Source organism: Myotis davidii, unplaced genomic scaffold (assembly GCF_000327345.1).
Source record: "Myotis davidii unplaced genomic scaffold, ASM32734v1 scaffold73, whole genome shotgun sequence".
Classification (NCBI taxonomy): domain Eukaryota; kingdom Metazoa; phylum Chordata; class Mammalia; order Chiroptera; family Vespertilionidae; genus Myotis; species Myotis davidii.
This window is the reverse complement of record NW_006286675.1, coordinates 3,066,862-3,081,157: the sequence shown is the minus strand read 5'-3', so window position 1 is coordinate 3,081,157 and position 14,296 is coordinate 3,066,862. Positions and strand designations below refer to the sequence as shown.

The 14,296-nt window shown below is 48.8% G+C and overlaps 2 protein-coding genes across 5 annotated transcripts in view; one reads left to right on the top strand and one right to left on the bottom strand.

The window, feature by feature from the left end:
- The first annotated feature begins 1,254 nt into the window (after positions 1-1,254).
- On the top strand, positions 1,255-6,368 carry GHRL (ghrelin/obestatin prepropeptide). 4 transcript variants are annotated; one of them, XM_015560367.1, is made up of 4 exons: positions 1,255-1,692; positions 2,114-2,249; positions 2,467-2,589; positions 5,417-5,735. In XM_015560367.1, the coding sequence occupies exons 2-4, from the start codon at positions 2,142-2,144 to the stop codon at positions 5,579-5,581; spliced, it is 396 nt and encodes a 131-aa protein (XP_015415853.1). In that variant the 5' UTR covers positions 1,255-1,692; positions 2,114-2,141; the 3' UTR covers positions 5,582-5,735. The 4 variants fall into 4 exon arrangements, with proteins under 4 accessions (XP_015415853.1, XP_015415855.1, XP_015415854.1 ...); XM_015560369.1 differs by lacking the exon at positions 1,255-1,692 and adding an exon at positions 6,286-6,368 and having other exon boundaries at positions 1,700-2,249; positions 5,417-5,525; XM_015560368.1 differs by lacking the exon at positions 1,255-1,692 and having other exon boundaries at positions 1,700-2,249; positions 2,470-2,589.
- Positions 6,369-12,231: 5,863 nt separating this feature from the next.
- The window catches only part of TATDN2 (TatD DNase domain containing 2), a 25,437-nt gene continuing 23,372 nt past the window's right edge, over positions 12,232-14,296 (bottom strand). The window contains exons 7-9 of the mRNA XM_006758362.2: positions 13,308-13,491; positions 12,716-12,887; positions 12,232-12,577 (exon numbers count right to left, since the gene is read on the bottom strand). Of these exons, the coding sequence (XP_006758425.1) occupies positions 12,747-12,887; positions 13,308-13,491 (325 nt within the window). The 3' untranslated portion in view covers positions 12,232-12,577; positions 12,716-12,746. The remainder of the gene's footprint in view (positions 12,578-12,715; positions 12,888-13,307; positions 13,492-14,296) is intronic.

Genomic DNA, 14,296 nt, shown 5'->3' with positions numbered 1-14,296 from the left:
AGTCCCCCACATTCTACTGAGGGGCTGTCCAGCCCCTCCTGGGCCTCCACTGACCCGAGAGACTCTATGGGCCCTGTGCCCCCTGAGGTCAATCGTCAAGTCGGGTGGCATTTAACCATCAGCTGTTCTACTGCCTCAACACCTCCCCCTAGCTGGTTCTCTGCCCCAGGCCCACCCTGCTTGGAGCACTGACTTTCCTGGAAGCAGGAAGGAGAGAGCACTGGATTAGGCTGGGTGGCTTTGGGGGAAGTTGTGTTTTTTCTTCCAGTGAAATAAAAGGTCCAGCATCCCAAGTCTTTAAGGCTTTCCAACTTGCTCATGATTCTATGCTCTGTCCCTCCTGTTAAAGAGCCTTCAGAGGCCTCCCTCCTGCACATAAAGCCCACGCTCCTTGTGCCAGCAGCTTTTGAGGCAGTGCAGAGCCTGACCCCAACTCCTTTGAGGCCTTTCTTTTGGCCTCCTCCCACCACCACCACCCTCCAAGCCACGCAGCCTTCTCACTGTTGTCCCCAACGGTCTAAACCATGCCCGTTTGCTCCCATCACTCATGCCACTCTGCTTGCAGCGATGCCCTCCCTTCAAAGCCTGCTCCACTGCCACCATCTGCCTCTTGCACGGAGCCCCAGCCTGAAGTGAGCTTCTCCTGGGACTTTGATACAGACATTGCATTCAACCCTAGGGAGTCACTGCTTGGGCATCCAATAGATGAAGCACTCGGACAGGTTAAGGTTAGTGAACCCTTCATCCAAGGACGTGTGACCATCGCCCATGCTTGGCACAAGATCTTGGGCCTGATACAAAAATACTTGTCATCTGTACGCTGCCTTACAGCTTCTAAGAATCCTAAAAACCACTGAGAGGCAGCCCTGCCACAAGGGGGATTATTAGTGATCTGCCTAACGCCAACCAATTTGAGTAGTTACCTGTGCCAATAGCAGGTCACAGCCCTTCTGCCTCCAGATCCAATCTGTTCCCCCAGAACTGGGCTGGGGGAGGGGAGGCAAGCCCACAAGAAACACCAAGCCATGCAGAGTCATCATGCCTCACCCAGGGGGAATGTCTGAGGTTTAACCACTGATTAAAATGATCCCTACACCTGCTCCTTAGAGGACAGTTAGGAGCTCATGCTGCCGACCCTCCTAGCAGTTTTCTCATCTGTAAAGAGGGACTTCCCTCACTGGGGAGGCAGAATTACATGATCCAGGCTCCCTTGTGCTCCAGAGGCTTGTGGGAGCCAGAGCAGCGTAGGTCAGAACAGCAGGGGCAGGACTAGAAAGCTTAGAAAGCTAATGACGGTAAAATCGCTCTATCCAGAGCGGAGGGGGGTTCAGAAAGGAGTGAAGTCTACAGCCATGCCACCCTGAACCCACCCAATCTCATCAGAAAGGCGTGAGATCTCACAGAGCAGCAAAGCCAGCCTGGTCGCCCCCGGCCACTCCTCTCCCTCCCACCGAAACCAGGGCCAGGGCCATCTGTGGACAGCTGGAGCAGATGGCCACCCCAAGCCAACCCAACAATCTCTCTGGGCATTTAACCTCCATTGTTGATTTCTACCCAGAGGACCCAAGGAATGTAAATCAGCCCCTGGAAACTAGGCTGCCCTGAGATGCGGTTGCTGGTTTAAAACAAACACAAGGCTTCCTATATAAGGACCAGCCAGCCACCAGGTGTCACCTCCGCCAGGAATCCCAGGTAGGCACCCTCTCTCTCTGTGGGTTTGCTTATGGGTTTAACTTACTGGCCGTTCACAGGCCCATCTGAACCAAGGGGAGGTTGCACAAGCTGGGGCAGCCTGGTTGCTCAGACATAACTGGGCTTTGGTCTCCTGGGGATCTTGCTGGGTCAGCTTCATTACCCATTAAGAAGCTTGGCGAGGTCTTTGGGGCTGAGGCAAACACATGGGGAATCCACTGCCAAGGGGTCTGCCCTGAACAGTCTTGGAAGAGAACACAGACATCCTTCAATTCATTCTGCCTTAGGCAGTGGGGAGAGCTGCCATCCCAGGTCGAAGCCCTGTCTGCTAAGCTCCTACCTGCATTCTGAGGCGCTGGGAGGGCAGTGGACGCGAAGGGAGAGGAGGGGGAGCGTGTTAACTGGAGACTCTCTTCTCTAGGCCCATCTGTCCCAACCCAGCTGAGGCCATGCCTTCCCCAGGGACCATCTGCAGCCTGCTGCTCCTCAGTGTGCTCTGGGTGGACTTGGCCATGGCAGGCTCCAGCTTCCTGAGCCCCGAACACCAGAAAGCTCAGGTGAGATTCTCCCCACAAAGCCCCACATTCTGACAGGGCCTCTCATTCCAGCCCTGCCATAGCAGCCAGCTGTGTGACGTGGGCAGTGGCTCAACCTCTCCGAGCAGCCTTCTCAGAGAACACAAAGGAGGGCCCTGGGTCTGACTTATAGGCACCGCCTCTCTCTGCTCTGGAAGGATATGGGGGCTTAGGGCCCTAAAGAAAACTCTCTCTCCAGCAGAGAAAGGAGTCCAAGAAGCCACCAGCCAAACTGCAGCCCCGAGAGCGAGAGCTCGAAGGCTGGCTCCGGCCAGAAGATGGAAATCGGGAGGAAGGGGCAGAGGATGAGCTGGAAATACGGGTTGGTTCCTCTTGGGGGGGGGGGGTGAAGGCTGGGGGCGATAGCATGAACAGGGGTCCACTTACCAGCATGAAAATAGTTGATTGCACTGTGCTCTATGAGGTCTGTGCCCATGAAGAGGCAAATATCTCAGAGAAGTAACTCTGCTACCACAAAATGGGAACATACAGGAACCATGAGCAGAGGAGAGAGAAGGGGACACTAGCAGGCGCCAGATATTTTCAAAGAGTGCAGCAAACGGGGTGCCCAGAGAAAGATACCCAGGAAGACACAGCTGATCGTAGACTGAAGGTGTTTCCCCGCAGAAAACATTCTGGTTGGCCCAGGGCCTCTCAGACCTCACTGGGCTGCAGTGCGCCCAGACCGCATCCTGGCCGGCAAGCTGCTGCTGGCGGGGCTGCAGGGCCCACTCGCTGCAGACTAGCCATGCTGGCCCTGGCTCTGGCTAATCTTGCCTGAGATAAGAAAATAGTTTACAGATAAATGGAGGACTAGGAAGGGGGGCCGGGTGGAGGGAGAGACATGGGTTTCATAGGGTCATCCAGGTAACTGTCCTGAAAGGCTGGCTGTGTGTGGTTAGCGGGCGGTTCTGACAAGATTTCGGTGGCGACATACACCTCCATGCAGAGAAACCAGAATTCCCTGGATGGTACTTAATACTCAACCATGGCAGTTACTGAGCTGCTGGGAGCTGGTATCATTGCCCTCATTGACTAGAAGTTCAATGTACTTGTCTGTGACGCCCCAGCCAGAGGGCGGCAGCGGTAAAACTGAAGGTCAGGGCTGAGTCAGCCCCCAAGTCCTCTCTTCCTCCTTACGGTCTGACAGAGGGAGTGCCTCCCACTCTCTCTGGCCTGAGAGAAGCTGAAGTGTGTCCTGCCTTGGCCTTTCTCTAACCACCCACCAGCCACTTCTCCTGTCAGGGATGAGCTCCCCAACCCATGCTTTCTCTGACCCTCTGTAAACCTAAAGGTGTTCTCAGGCACTTCCTCCATACCACCTGGGACATCCTCAGCCCACCACATCCACACTCGATGGCCTTAAATGAAAATCAGGGAACTCTCTTAGTGAGGTTGCCAGCTCCCGCCGCAGGTACTCCCCCAGCTGGGGTCACTCTAAATTAGCCCAGATGGGGAAGAGATTTCAATGGCGGCTGACTCAAGGCAGGGCTGGAAGTTTCTAGTTTCCACAAAGGCTGGCCTCAGAAGAAATGGCCCGGGCTGCCTCAGCTAGAACCAGAAGTCTGAAATGTCTGGGAGGTGGTGTAGCGGTAGGAGACAGGTGGGGCAGGAGGCCAGCAACACCTTCTGGGAGCCCCTCCCATCCTAGGGCTCCACCTCTTTCATCCCAGGCCCCCCACTTCCTTCAAACATTTTCCTCCTGAAATCTAGTTTCAGAACTTTAATATTTCTCAAACCAAGTCCTTCCCACTCCCCTACCCCACCCATCTCCCACTGAACAGATGAGACGCCAAGGGAGTCTTGTTGGGTCACCTGAAGCTCATCTCCCACCCACCAGTCGCCACGCCGCCTCTCAACTGCCCCTGCCACCCAGTTCTAGCCAGCAAGTCCCTAAGAAGTCTGTTCCAGTGATCTGACCACCCCACATTAGCCACGGGGGGTCGGAGGGGATGTGTCTTTGAATCTTTACTGAAGGGAGATAACGGGAGGGTCCAAGTTCCCTAAAAAACCAATCATGCCATTCCCCATACTCTCCACCTTCACAGTGAAGACAAATGGGGAAGGTAAATTGTTTTAAAGGAACAAACAGCCATTTGTTGCTTTAATAACTTCTCTGAGCAGTTCGCTCATCTGTAAAATAGGAGTCATAGTGGTACCTGCCTGGAGGGGAGATACCGAGGGCTGGAAACAATGGGCGCTGCTACACCCCTGGGGTTAGCAGAGGTCCCGGGACTGGTGGACTTAAGAATCCTGCATTCTAATCCTTGGCCACCAACTCCTCTGAGGCCTCAAACAAGTCCTTTAACCTCTCTGGGTCTCATCTGCTTTATCTGAAAATGGGGGTTAACACCTCCTGTCTGGAGGGTAGTGGGCAGAAGGACCAACGACCAGGGGTTCTTTCCAGCATCAAGAGTCCTCCACTGACCCATGGAGATGTTCAGACACCTCAGTGACCAACATGGCCAGGTGCTGAGGCAGCTACTGGATGAACAGAGATAAAGATACAGTCTCTGGTCTCAAGGGAGAAAACAATGATGTGGCTGCAAACACAGCTCTTTCCTGTTTCCCCAAAGCTTTTAGTGACAGGAAATCACCTCACAGACTGCCAAGTAGGGAAAAAGGTGCACTCTCTCTGCAGACGGAAAAAAAACAGAAGCTGAGAAAGAAGGAACTTAGCTCTAGGAAAAGGTTAGCTTCCTGCCTGCACTGAACAGAGGCCTGAGCATATGAGGAAAAGTACCCGGGAAAGGAGAGGTGGGGGCAGTGGAGGGGGCAGAGACCATCACGTAGGCTAGTGCTATGGACACCAGGTAAGCCCACTTCCCCCAAACCTCCCTGCCAGGGCCTGAAATTCCACCATTGCGATTCAACACTGTCTTCAAAAATTGCACAGCAGGGAGGGGGCTTGCTAGGGGACACTGCAGATTTATCTTAGCAGTAAAGGAAGAGTGTCAAGGTTAGCCTCCTAAAGATGGAGGGGGCAAAAAGAATGGGTGTACAAAGAAGAGAACTGAGCTATCCCTCAGTGCACCTGCTGGGCCCACAGGCCCTTTCCCTCTCTGACCTTTGGGATGAAGTGTTTGGGGCAGGGGTGTGGGAGGCTGTAACCTCTGACATTTCCTGGGTCCTCCCTACTCTCCTCCTAGTTCAACGCCCCCTTTGATGTTGGAATCAAGCTGTCAGGGGCTCAGTCCCACTGGCATGGCCAGGCCCTGGGGAAGTTTCTTCAGGACATGTTTTGGGAAGAAGCCAATGGTAAGTCCCTGCCCGGGTCAGGTCAATTCAGAGTTTTCTCAGAGTCCCAAATGTGAGCCCACATTATGGGTGACACAAGAAAAGTTCTCTTCCCTGACCCCTGCCTCTCAAAGAGCTTCTAATTCCTCGTTCCCAAATGGCAGGAGTGGGCGGGGCTGGTATTTGAGTGGCTCGGAGGGTGTTGAGCCCAGTTTTTGTATTCAAAGAGGGTACAAAGTTCTGAGAACTAGCTTTGGAGCCCCAGTGAACCCCAATTTCCGTAACCATAAAATGGAGCTAACATCCCTAATAGAGTATAAAATTATTTGATGTTACAACACCTTCACTGTATAATTTTACTTCACAAACAACAGGAATTAGTGCTACAATCGCATTCAGAAGAATGGGCTCCGCAGCCAGTTAAGCAAAGTTTTTTGTTTTTATTTGAATCCCCTCTTACCTTGTAAAGAAACCACTCAACTTTCCCCTGATCAAGGAGGCCACTGGAAGCACCTTGCAACCTGCAAAGCACTTCTGTCACCAACATGGCATCACCTAACCCATCCACCACTCGAGGCAGACAGAGAATCGCACTCACCCTTCCATGCAGATAAGGAGACCAAGACTCCGAGCCTTTAGTGACTTGCCCAAGTCACAGTCCAAGGCTCCCCCCATTACAAGTCACCACCTCACCAGTCACCACTATGTAAGAAAACCATCTTTGATGGCACTGGCCAAACAGCAGACTCAGAATTTTGACATCTACACCCTTGCTTTTCAGAGGTCCCAGCAGACAAGTGACCATCCACAGGACGGGCCCACCTCTTTGTTTTCCTACTACCCTTAGAAGTGCTCACCGTGGCTTTTAGATTGCTTCTACGACTCCCAGCTCTGAGTGGTACTAGCTTAGGAGCTGAATAAATATTCAAAGTGTGTGCTAAATGTTCATAATGAGAATTATTTCACCAAAGAGGAAAATGTCACTGGAAAAATAAGTCTTGTTTTATGGTCAATGGAAAGAGAAAAGAAGGATATGTAACAAGGCAGGTGTGCACACTCAGAAAACCACACTAGACCACCTCATACAAGCAGATAGACTACTGGGTATGTGTGCCAGAAGAGGAGGGGAGGAGAGAGAGACAAAGAATAAAAGTAAGAGGGGAAAGGGAAGAGAAGAGGAGAAGAGGATGGGGAGGGGAGAAAGAAAGACACAGTTCCTTTAAATATCAAAGTGCAACGTTGCAATGAGAACTTATTATCAAGGACTCTGTGGCCCTAGCTGGTTTGGCTCAGTGGATAGAGCAGTGGCCTGTGGACTGAAGAGTCCCGGGTCTGATTCCTGTTAAGGGCACATGCCCCAGTTGCGGGCTCACTCCCCAGTAAGGGGCGTGCAGGAGACAGATCAATGATACTCTCTCATCATTGATGTTTCTATCTCTCCCTCTCCCTTACTCTCTGAAATCAATCTATATATATATATATATATATAGGACTGTATGGACAAAGAAAGTACGGGTGACATTATCAGAGCTAAAATCTACTAACACATTCAAAATCAGAACAGGATTCTGGGAATGCCAAAGCATGAGTCTAAAGTTATTAAGTGGGTGCTAACAATGGCTTCTAGCCACTGCTGGGAAGGGCTTCCTCTTTGTTCACTATTGGGAAGCCCAGCAAAGTAGATACCAACTCATATAGGCAAGGCAGACCACTGCCTTCATTACTTCACTGATACCTGGTAGTTGTCCCACAACATTTCCAACTCCAGCTCACAGCTGAATCGAACCTTGGTCCTTAAGTTCCACAATTTAATTCCAGGGAAGACACCAGCCTTCCTAGGAGGAAATGTCACCTATCGGTCATTTACACTTTGGTATCATAAACATGCAAAGTGGTTTCTGAGAGCTGGTGATGATGGGTCAATCAATAGGAGAGAAAAGCAAACAAGGAGGGAGATTCCAAAGAGATGCACTGCCAGGCAGACACATGATCCCCTAGAAATATGTAGGGCACCCCTCTGCAGAGTTGGGGTAACACCCACACTGGAAAAAACTACCAGAGAGCTCTAGAAGCCAAGTATCTTCTTGAGTGAAATCAATCTAACCTGGCACTCAAGGCACAGCCCTAAAGGTACCAACCACTGGTAGACTTAGTAGGCACACCGAAACCCAACTGCCATTGATCATCCAGGAACTCCATGCAATCTGTGGATCATCTGGGAATTCCTTAGAAATGCCATCTTGGGCCCCATCCCTGCCCTACTATATCAGGATCTGCACTTTAACAAGATCCCAGGTTATTAAATGGCTTCTATAAAGTGGCTTAGAGGGACTGGACTCTATTCAGACAGCACAGCACTCTGCAGCCAGATTGCACCACCTGGCATACAATAGGTGTCAATTGTTATAAAACTTAAAAAAAAAATTGAGACCTGACCAGGTGGGACCCTCAACAGAACTGTGAACACATGAAAAAGGTGTCCTGTTTCTTCTCTCTTACCTTCTTCCCCATCGATTTAGTCCCAGCTCTATTGTAGACTCTGTTGGGCAGATGGCAGACCACGCACACACATACATACATACTCCCATCTCTCAGATGACCAGACACCTAATTATATGACTACACAGTGACTTCATTCACTGAGTCTTTGCTTTCAAAAGCATCTTCATCTAAGCCACAGACTGAAACATGTTATCACCATTAAAGGAACTTAAGGTATTGGAGAACAGATGAACTAAGTGGGGGGAGTGGAAAAAATAGAAATGGAGGGAAATGACCTTCTACAGCCCCCAGATAGCCAGCTCCCTAGTACTGAGGTCTAGACGGACATGCTGCCCTGAAGCTTAGCCATATCCCAGTTCCACTGTTTAGTGGGGGCACAACCCTGATCACTCTAACCACACCCACAGCCCTCTTCTTAACAGCTAGAGAGGATGGAAGGTCCAAGTGTGATCAAATTGGCCCAGGAAACCAGCTGCTGACCTGGGGAAGCAGCAGCCATGGATTGGGCTGGGGGTGCTGCTTAGGAGGGGGATGTGTGCCAGGCCCTGGTGGGAATGCTGGTCAGCTCCATCCCATCAAAAAAAAGAACAAAGACTTACTTTTCTCTCAAAGGACTCACAAGCATTCTCTGCCACTTGCCTGCGTCATTCATTAAAAAAAAAAAAAATTTAACATTTTTTAAGCCCACTCTGGACTGGGCAATCCCACCTGGGGCAGGCCCATGGTGTGGTTGAGAGCTATGCCTCAGACCTGAATTTGAATACCAGTTCTGATCCAGACCAAAATATTGTTTCTCAGGTTTCTCAAATTAAAATACCCACCTCCCTGGGTTACTATAGAGACTGAACACAGTATCTCCCTCAAGGACACCTGGCACATAGTAGGCATTCAACTATTCTAACCGTCATCACTTACTTCATCCCTGCAGTGCACCAGGCATTGTTCTAAATACTTGCAAGTAGTTAATGCAATTTCAGCTAATTTTCACAAGTTACTTCGGAGGGAGGAAACTGAAGTTTGGAGAAATTAACTTTCCAAGGTCACACAGCAAATACATTGCCCACTCATATCCAGAGCTATAGTGGTTGAGTTCATGCGTTTCAAAGTCTACTGACTCTCAATGGTATTTTCTTGCCCTGCTGCCTAGGGTCCAAAGGGATTTCTTTTGTTTTTTAAAGTAAAATTTTTAAAAAAACGTTTATTGACTTTTAGAAAAAGAAGGGAGAAGGAGAGAAACATTGATGTGAGAGTGAAACATCGATACGCTGCCCCTCCTGCATTCCCCTACTCCCCCCACCCAACCCAGGCATGTGTCCTGACTGGGAACTGAACCAACAACCTTTCAGGGCTTGTTTTTTTTATTTTCCTTCATAATACATTGGGTCAACTTCAAGTCAACAACTGGCAGAAATAAAACATCAAAAGAAACAAGGGACACACTTGAAAAAATGTAGCATTTCAAACAAGGTCCTATGTCACCCTTCTTAAACCTATTCCTCTAACATTATTTAATGATACCACTAACTTAAGGTTCTCTGAATGGGGTGTATTTACCCTTGGGGTGAACAAGAAATTTGTTGAAGGAGTGCTCGCTTCGGCAGCACATATCCTAAAAGAAATTTGTTGAAGGAAAAAAATTCTCCTTATAAAAAGCTTATTTTGTGTTTTAGGATATACCAGTATACTAGCACATGTATTTAACTCATCATACACTTACAGGTGTGTGCTCAGAAACTCCCTTATGGCAACATGTAAACAGAAGAATGGGGACCCATGCTTAGCTACCTTCGTTAATCTGAATCCACTCCAAAGGAGCACTGACAGGGACCACAAGGGCTGGCTAGCCACTGATCAGCAGTTCTGCTGCCATCTTTGTTTGAGTTTGTTTAATCACTGAATATTTCAGTGGCCATTTGCCCACACTTTATAAAATGAGTGGCATAAAAATGAAGGTCCTGACAGCAAATGATTAGTATCAGTCCCAACTCAATACAGAAAGAAAGATGTAAACACCAGCAACACCAAGCGCAACAGATTTTCAGCCACAAACCGACTATCACTGAGTAGACACAGTCAACTGTGTGTTCAACTGGAAAGGAAACTGAACCAAAGTGAAGGAATATGCTGAAAATGCAGTCAATGGCTGCGTCTCAGAGATGATGCATTAACAGAGATTTCAAATTTGTTTAACATTCTCACAGCAGAGCCTTCCTTTTTCCAGGTTTACTTTTGGCTTGTGTGTTTGTGTTCAACAATACCTCCATAAAAATCAGAGGACTGAGTTAAATACATGTGCAAGTAGTGAAATAGAATGTCCTCCAGTCTACCCAGAGGCATCAGATCACAGTCCAAAAACAGTACAACTGATTCATCAGTACCACACCTGTGTACTCGATATTTCTTCCTCTTACTGCACTGCTCTGGAAAAAGAAAAGAAGGTATCTATATAGTTTTCAAAGGCTAGGAAGCAGCAGTATATCTGAGTTCCCAAAGTGTAAGATAAAAGTTAACACTCAAAGGCAGAACTTTTGAGAAGATACCATGTCTTACTTATCTCATGCAATTTTGCAGAGGCACATGAATACTCGAGAATGTCAGACCTCTGGGATCACAGGTTTCGAAGTCGGCCACCAAATGAACCACTGTTCTCATTCTGAGAACTCTAAACAAACGTGGAGAGCATGGGAGTTGGCTGAGAATCTATCCCTTTATTTTCAGAAACTGATGGGTAGGGGTAATACAGAGGCATTCCAGCAGCACAGCAAAAACAATCAAGTCAGCCATCCAACATCAAAAACATTGCCAACCAGCTTTCACGCCACAGCACAGAAGTAATCCTAAATCCTAGAGATAAAAGTGTATAGCACCTTGTGCGTTACCTTGGCAGGAAGACTGCATAAGCTCTGAGATATCCATTTAGTCATCCCTTTAACCCTTTAATGCAGGACCAACTGGTTTCCCATGTAGGCAGTACTGACATACAGGGTTTATGAAGGAGATATATATGCTGCAGTTCATTTGGATGACAATGAAGCACTCTGAAATATTTAGCAGTTCCCCAAATCTTCCAAACAGGAGAATGAGCCCCCAGTTCCCCACACTGGCAAACATGAGGCACAAACAACGCACAACTAATCCATGGAAGGTCAACAGGGAATCAAGGCCCACTTCTCAGGCCAGCAACTGTGCACAGGGGCAAAACAGAAATACCGTCTAGAAAAAACATTAAGCCATTTCCTTTTAACTTACCAGGCTCAAATGCACCTTCCAAAATCACCTAGAGAGATCCAGCATTAAGTGATGGGTTTTATGATGTAAGCCACCAGGTTCCAAGAAACACACAAGGAATTTGGTGGCCTGTCTCACTGCAGATTGGGGTAAAGGATCCTTTTGGACAAAGTGCAGTGTCCTTACATTTACCCCGTGACCATTATAACCTTCCAGGGCCTGTAATGAATATACCTTTACAAGGCACCAGCAGGAAACAGAACACAGCTTAAAATCTGAGATGACCCCAGATGCTCAAAAGTCAAAGGAGAGGCTCTCATTTCCAACACAGAGAAAGGACACAGAGGAGGCAAAGGCAAGGGAGACCACCCAGAGGGGGAATGAGAGACTTACAGACATCAGGCCTGCTTGTTGGGCAAAGGCAACAGAACATGGCCGAGTGACCCCAGCAGAGCTCTGAAGAAGTAAACTGATTTACCTCTTAACCTGGGAGGGACACACAAGAGGCTGTCATATTGAGAGCAAAATGGAACGAAGGGCGGCTGGGACCTCACCAGCAGACTAGCAAGTAGCTTCTGCTACAGGCTGGACCTTGATCAGTTTGACACAACCGAGCCGCAGCCCTGGGGCATCAGTAAGTAGAAACACCTTCTTTGGGGTCCTCTTCCTCAAGAAGGCCTCTTCCTTGAGTTCCCCCATCTGTCCAGATCTCCATCAGCCAGGATTTTCCCTGGACAATGCGTGCCTTTCTGCCCCCTCTGTATTGATGGCAATGGAACCAATGAAACCAGTAGTCGAGTCCTTCCACCTGTGCTGATGCAGAGTTGACACAGCGACAGCCACACTGAAGAGTTATCCAGGGAAGAGAAGGGGATGACTCCTTTGGTTGCAGGGGGGTGACTTCACCGGTCTCCAGCGAAGATCCCCCATAGATTTCTCACTGGGAGCTCACTCTCAGAACTGAGGACCAGGAACCAAGTTACACACCAACATGGGCTTAGACTAGTAGGAGGGTGACTTTATTCGCAGACTGCTCAAAAACACAGGCTGCAGAGAAAAGAGATTTGGATTGGCAAACTTGTTGCACCCTTCTACTAGTCTTTCTTCCTCCCTGACTGCCCTGGAGCATGTGGCCAGGAGGCAACCTCCCTTCCTGCTCCCCACCCTGCTCCATTGCACCCCCCTACCCATAAGCCAAGATCAAAAGCCTGATGATGAAGTTTCAAGAAAAATCCTGTTTCCTATCTTGATTTTCTCCATTCCAATGGGCTCTCTAAACACACCCTTGTCCTGGACCCAGGCAGAGATGAAACCCAGCCTATGCTGTTAGGTCACTGGTCGTCCTGGAGGGGAGGGAAGAGAAAAGAAAGGTTTCAAACCAAGTTCATTCAAGACAAATCAGGCTACTCTCTACATTAATAAAATGCAGCAAAAAAAGGTTCTGTCCCGATTTTTAAAAACATAAATGTAAACTTTATGACCTTTTATAGAAAACTCCTGCACTCTCTCTGCTTATAGATTGTAGAGGCGACTGGTGTTCTCACGCAAGGTAGCCAAGGTGCGGGACAGCGGTTGATCTTTGACCCTGGCAATCTCTCGAACTGTATGCAAGGCCAGGCCCGGGTGGGCATACTGGCAAAGGCTTTTGGGAACCTGGAAGATATCAAACATTCAGAACATCGCTGTGCTGTCTGCGCACAGTCATTACACAGAGATCCCTCCCCGGCCCTTCCCCAGTAAGGACCTCTTTGGGGCTGCCCTGTAGAGACCCCTTTACCTGCAGGTGCAGGGAGAGTCCTAGTCATGGGGGGCTCTGGGTGAGCAGGGTCCCACGCTTCCTTGGACTACCCTCTACAGGGTAGGGCTTTGCACTGCCTGGAAGAGAGTGGTTACCCTTCAGCTTCTCAGCCCCCTAGACTTTTGGTTCTGCAGAGCAATACAAGGAGACATCTATATAGCCAAGGGTGGGACCTGGACATCACTGGGGCTCTGGCCCTGCCAACCTTGTAATGGTGACCGCCCACCTCCCCAACCTCTCCTCAGTGCCTCAACTCAGCCTGGAGACACCCCTACCTGTCGAGGCAGGAAGTAGGGGGCATCAGTTTCCACGATGATTCTCTCCAGCGGGATCTGTTTCAGAGCTTCCCGGGCCTCCCAGGCAGAGGAGTACGTCAGGACTGCCGTGAAGCCCACAGACATGTTTGGGAAGTGCTTCAGCAGGGGCTCAATGACCGGGTAGCTGCCAGTGAAGCAATGCCTGAGAGGAGAAGTCCAGATCAGCGCTCTCTCACAATCCCCTGGGCAGCAGCTCTAACTCCCTCTAGACATATAACCCCTTTTAAATTATTTTCTGTGGACAAATATCCAGAAATGTAAAGCTTGCATCTAAAGGAAGGACTCCACAGTAAACACAGACAAGAGCTGGTTTCAATACAGTAAGACCCAAGATGATTCCTGGTGAGCAATGCTCATCCATCAACCCATTACATCGCAGAATACTATACAGCCACTTGAAATAATTACCAGGAACATACAGCAACAATACAGGGACAGGGTATCTTTATGACACAAAAAGAGAAGCAGAATTTAAAACTGTGGCTCCTTTAATATTACAACTACAGTAGGTAAAAATTATGTCCATGCAGTCAAAAGAACTCAAAGGAAACAAAAAAAATATATCAAGGAGACTATGAATGAATTTTCTTCTCTTAATTTGAAGGCTGTTCATGTTCCATGTTCATAATATAATATAATAAATATAATAATAATTAAAATATAATGTAATCCTATCCTATCAAATAATAGACAAACATGGTAATTAACCATACCTCCGACATGCTTCCCATTGGCTAATCAGGGCGGTATGCAAATTAACTGCCAACCAAGATGGTGGCCCGCAGCCAGGCAGCTGAAGCGAACAGGAGGCTTGCTGGCTCCAGTGATGGAGGAAGCCAAGGTTCCCTGCCTGCCGCCGCCCAGCTCTGAGCTGCACTCTAAGCAACTATGTTGCAATTATAGAAGCTAAACAATCCCCAGAAACCTGCTTTCAGCCCCAGGAGCCT

Coding starts and splice junctions, on each gene's coding strand:
- GHRL (XM_015560367.1), top strand. CDS start 2,142: ATGCCTTCCCCAGGGACCATCTGCAGCCTGCTGCTCCTCAGTGTGCTC. Junction 2,250..2,466: donor CCGAACACCAGAAAGCTCAG/GTGAGATTCTCC, acceptor CTCTCTCTCCAG/CAGAGAAAGGAGTCCAAGAA. Junction 2,590..5,416: donor AGGATGAGCTGGAAATACGG/GTTGGTTCCTCT, acceptor CTCTCCTCCTAG/TTCAACGCCCCCTTTGATGT.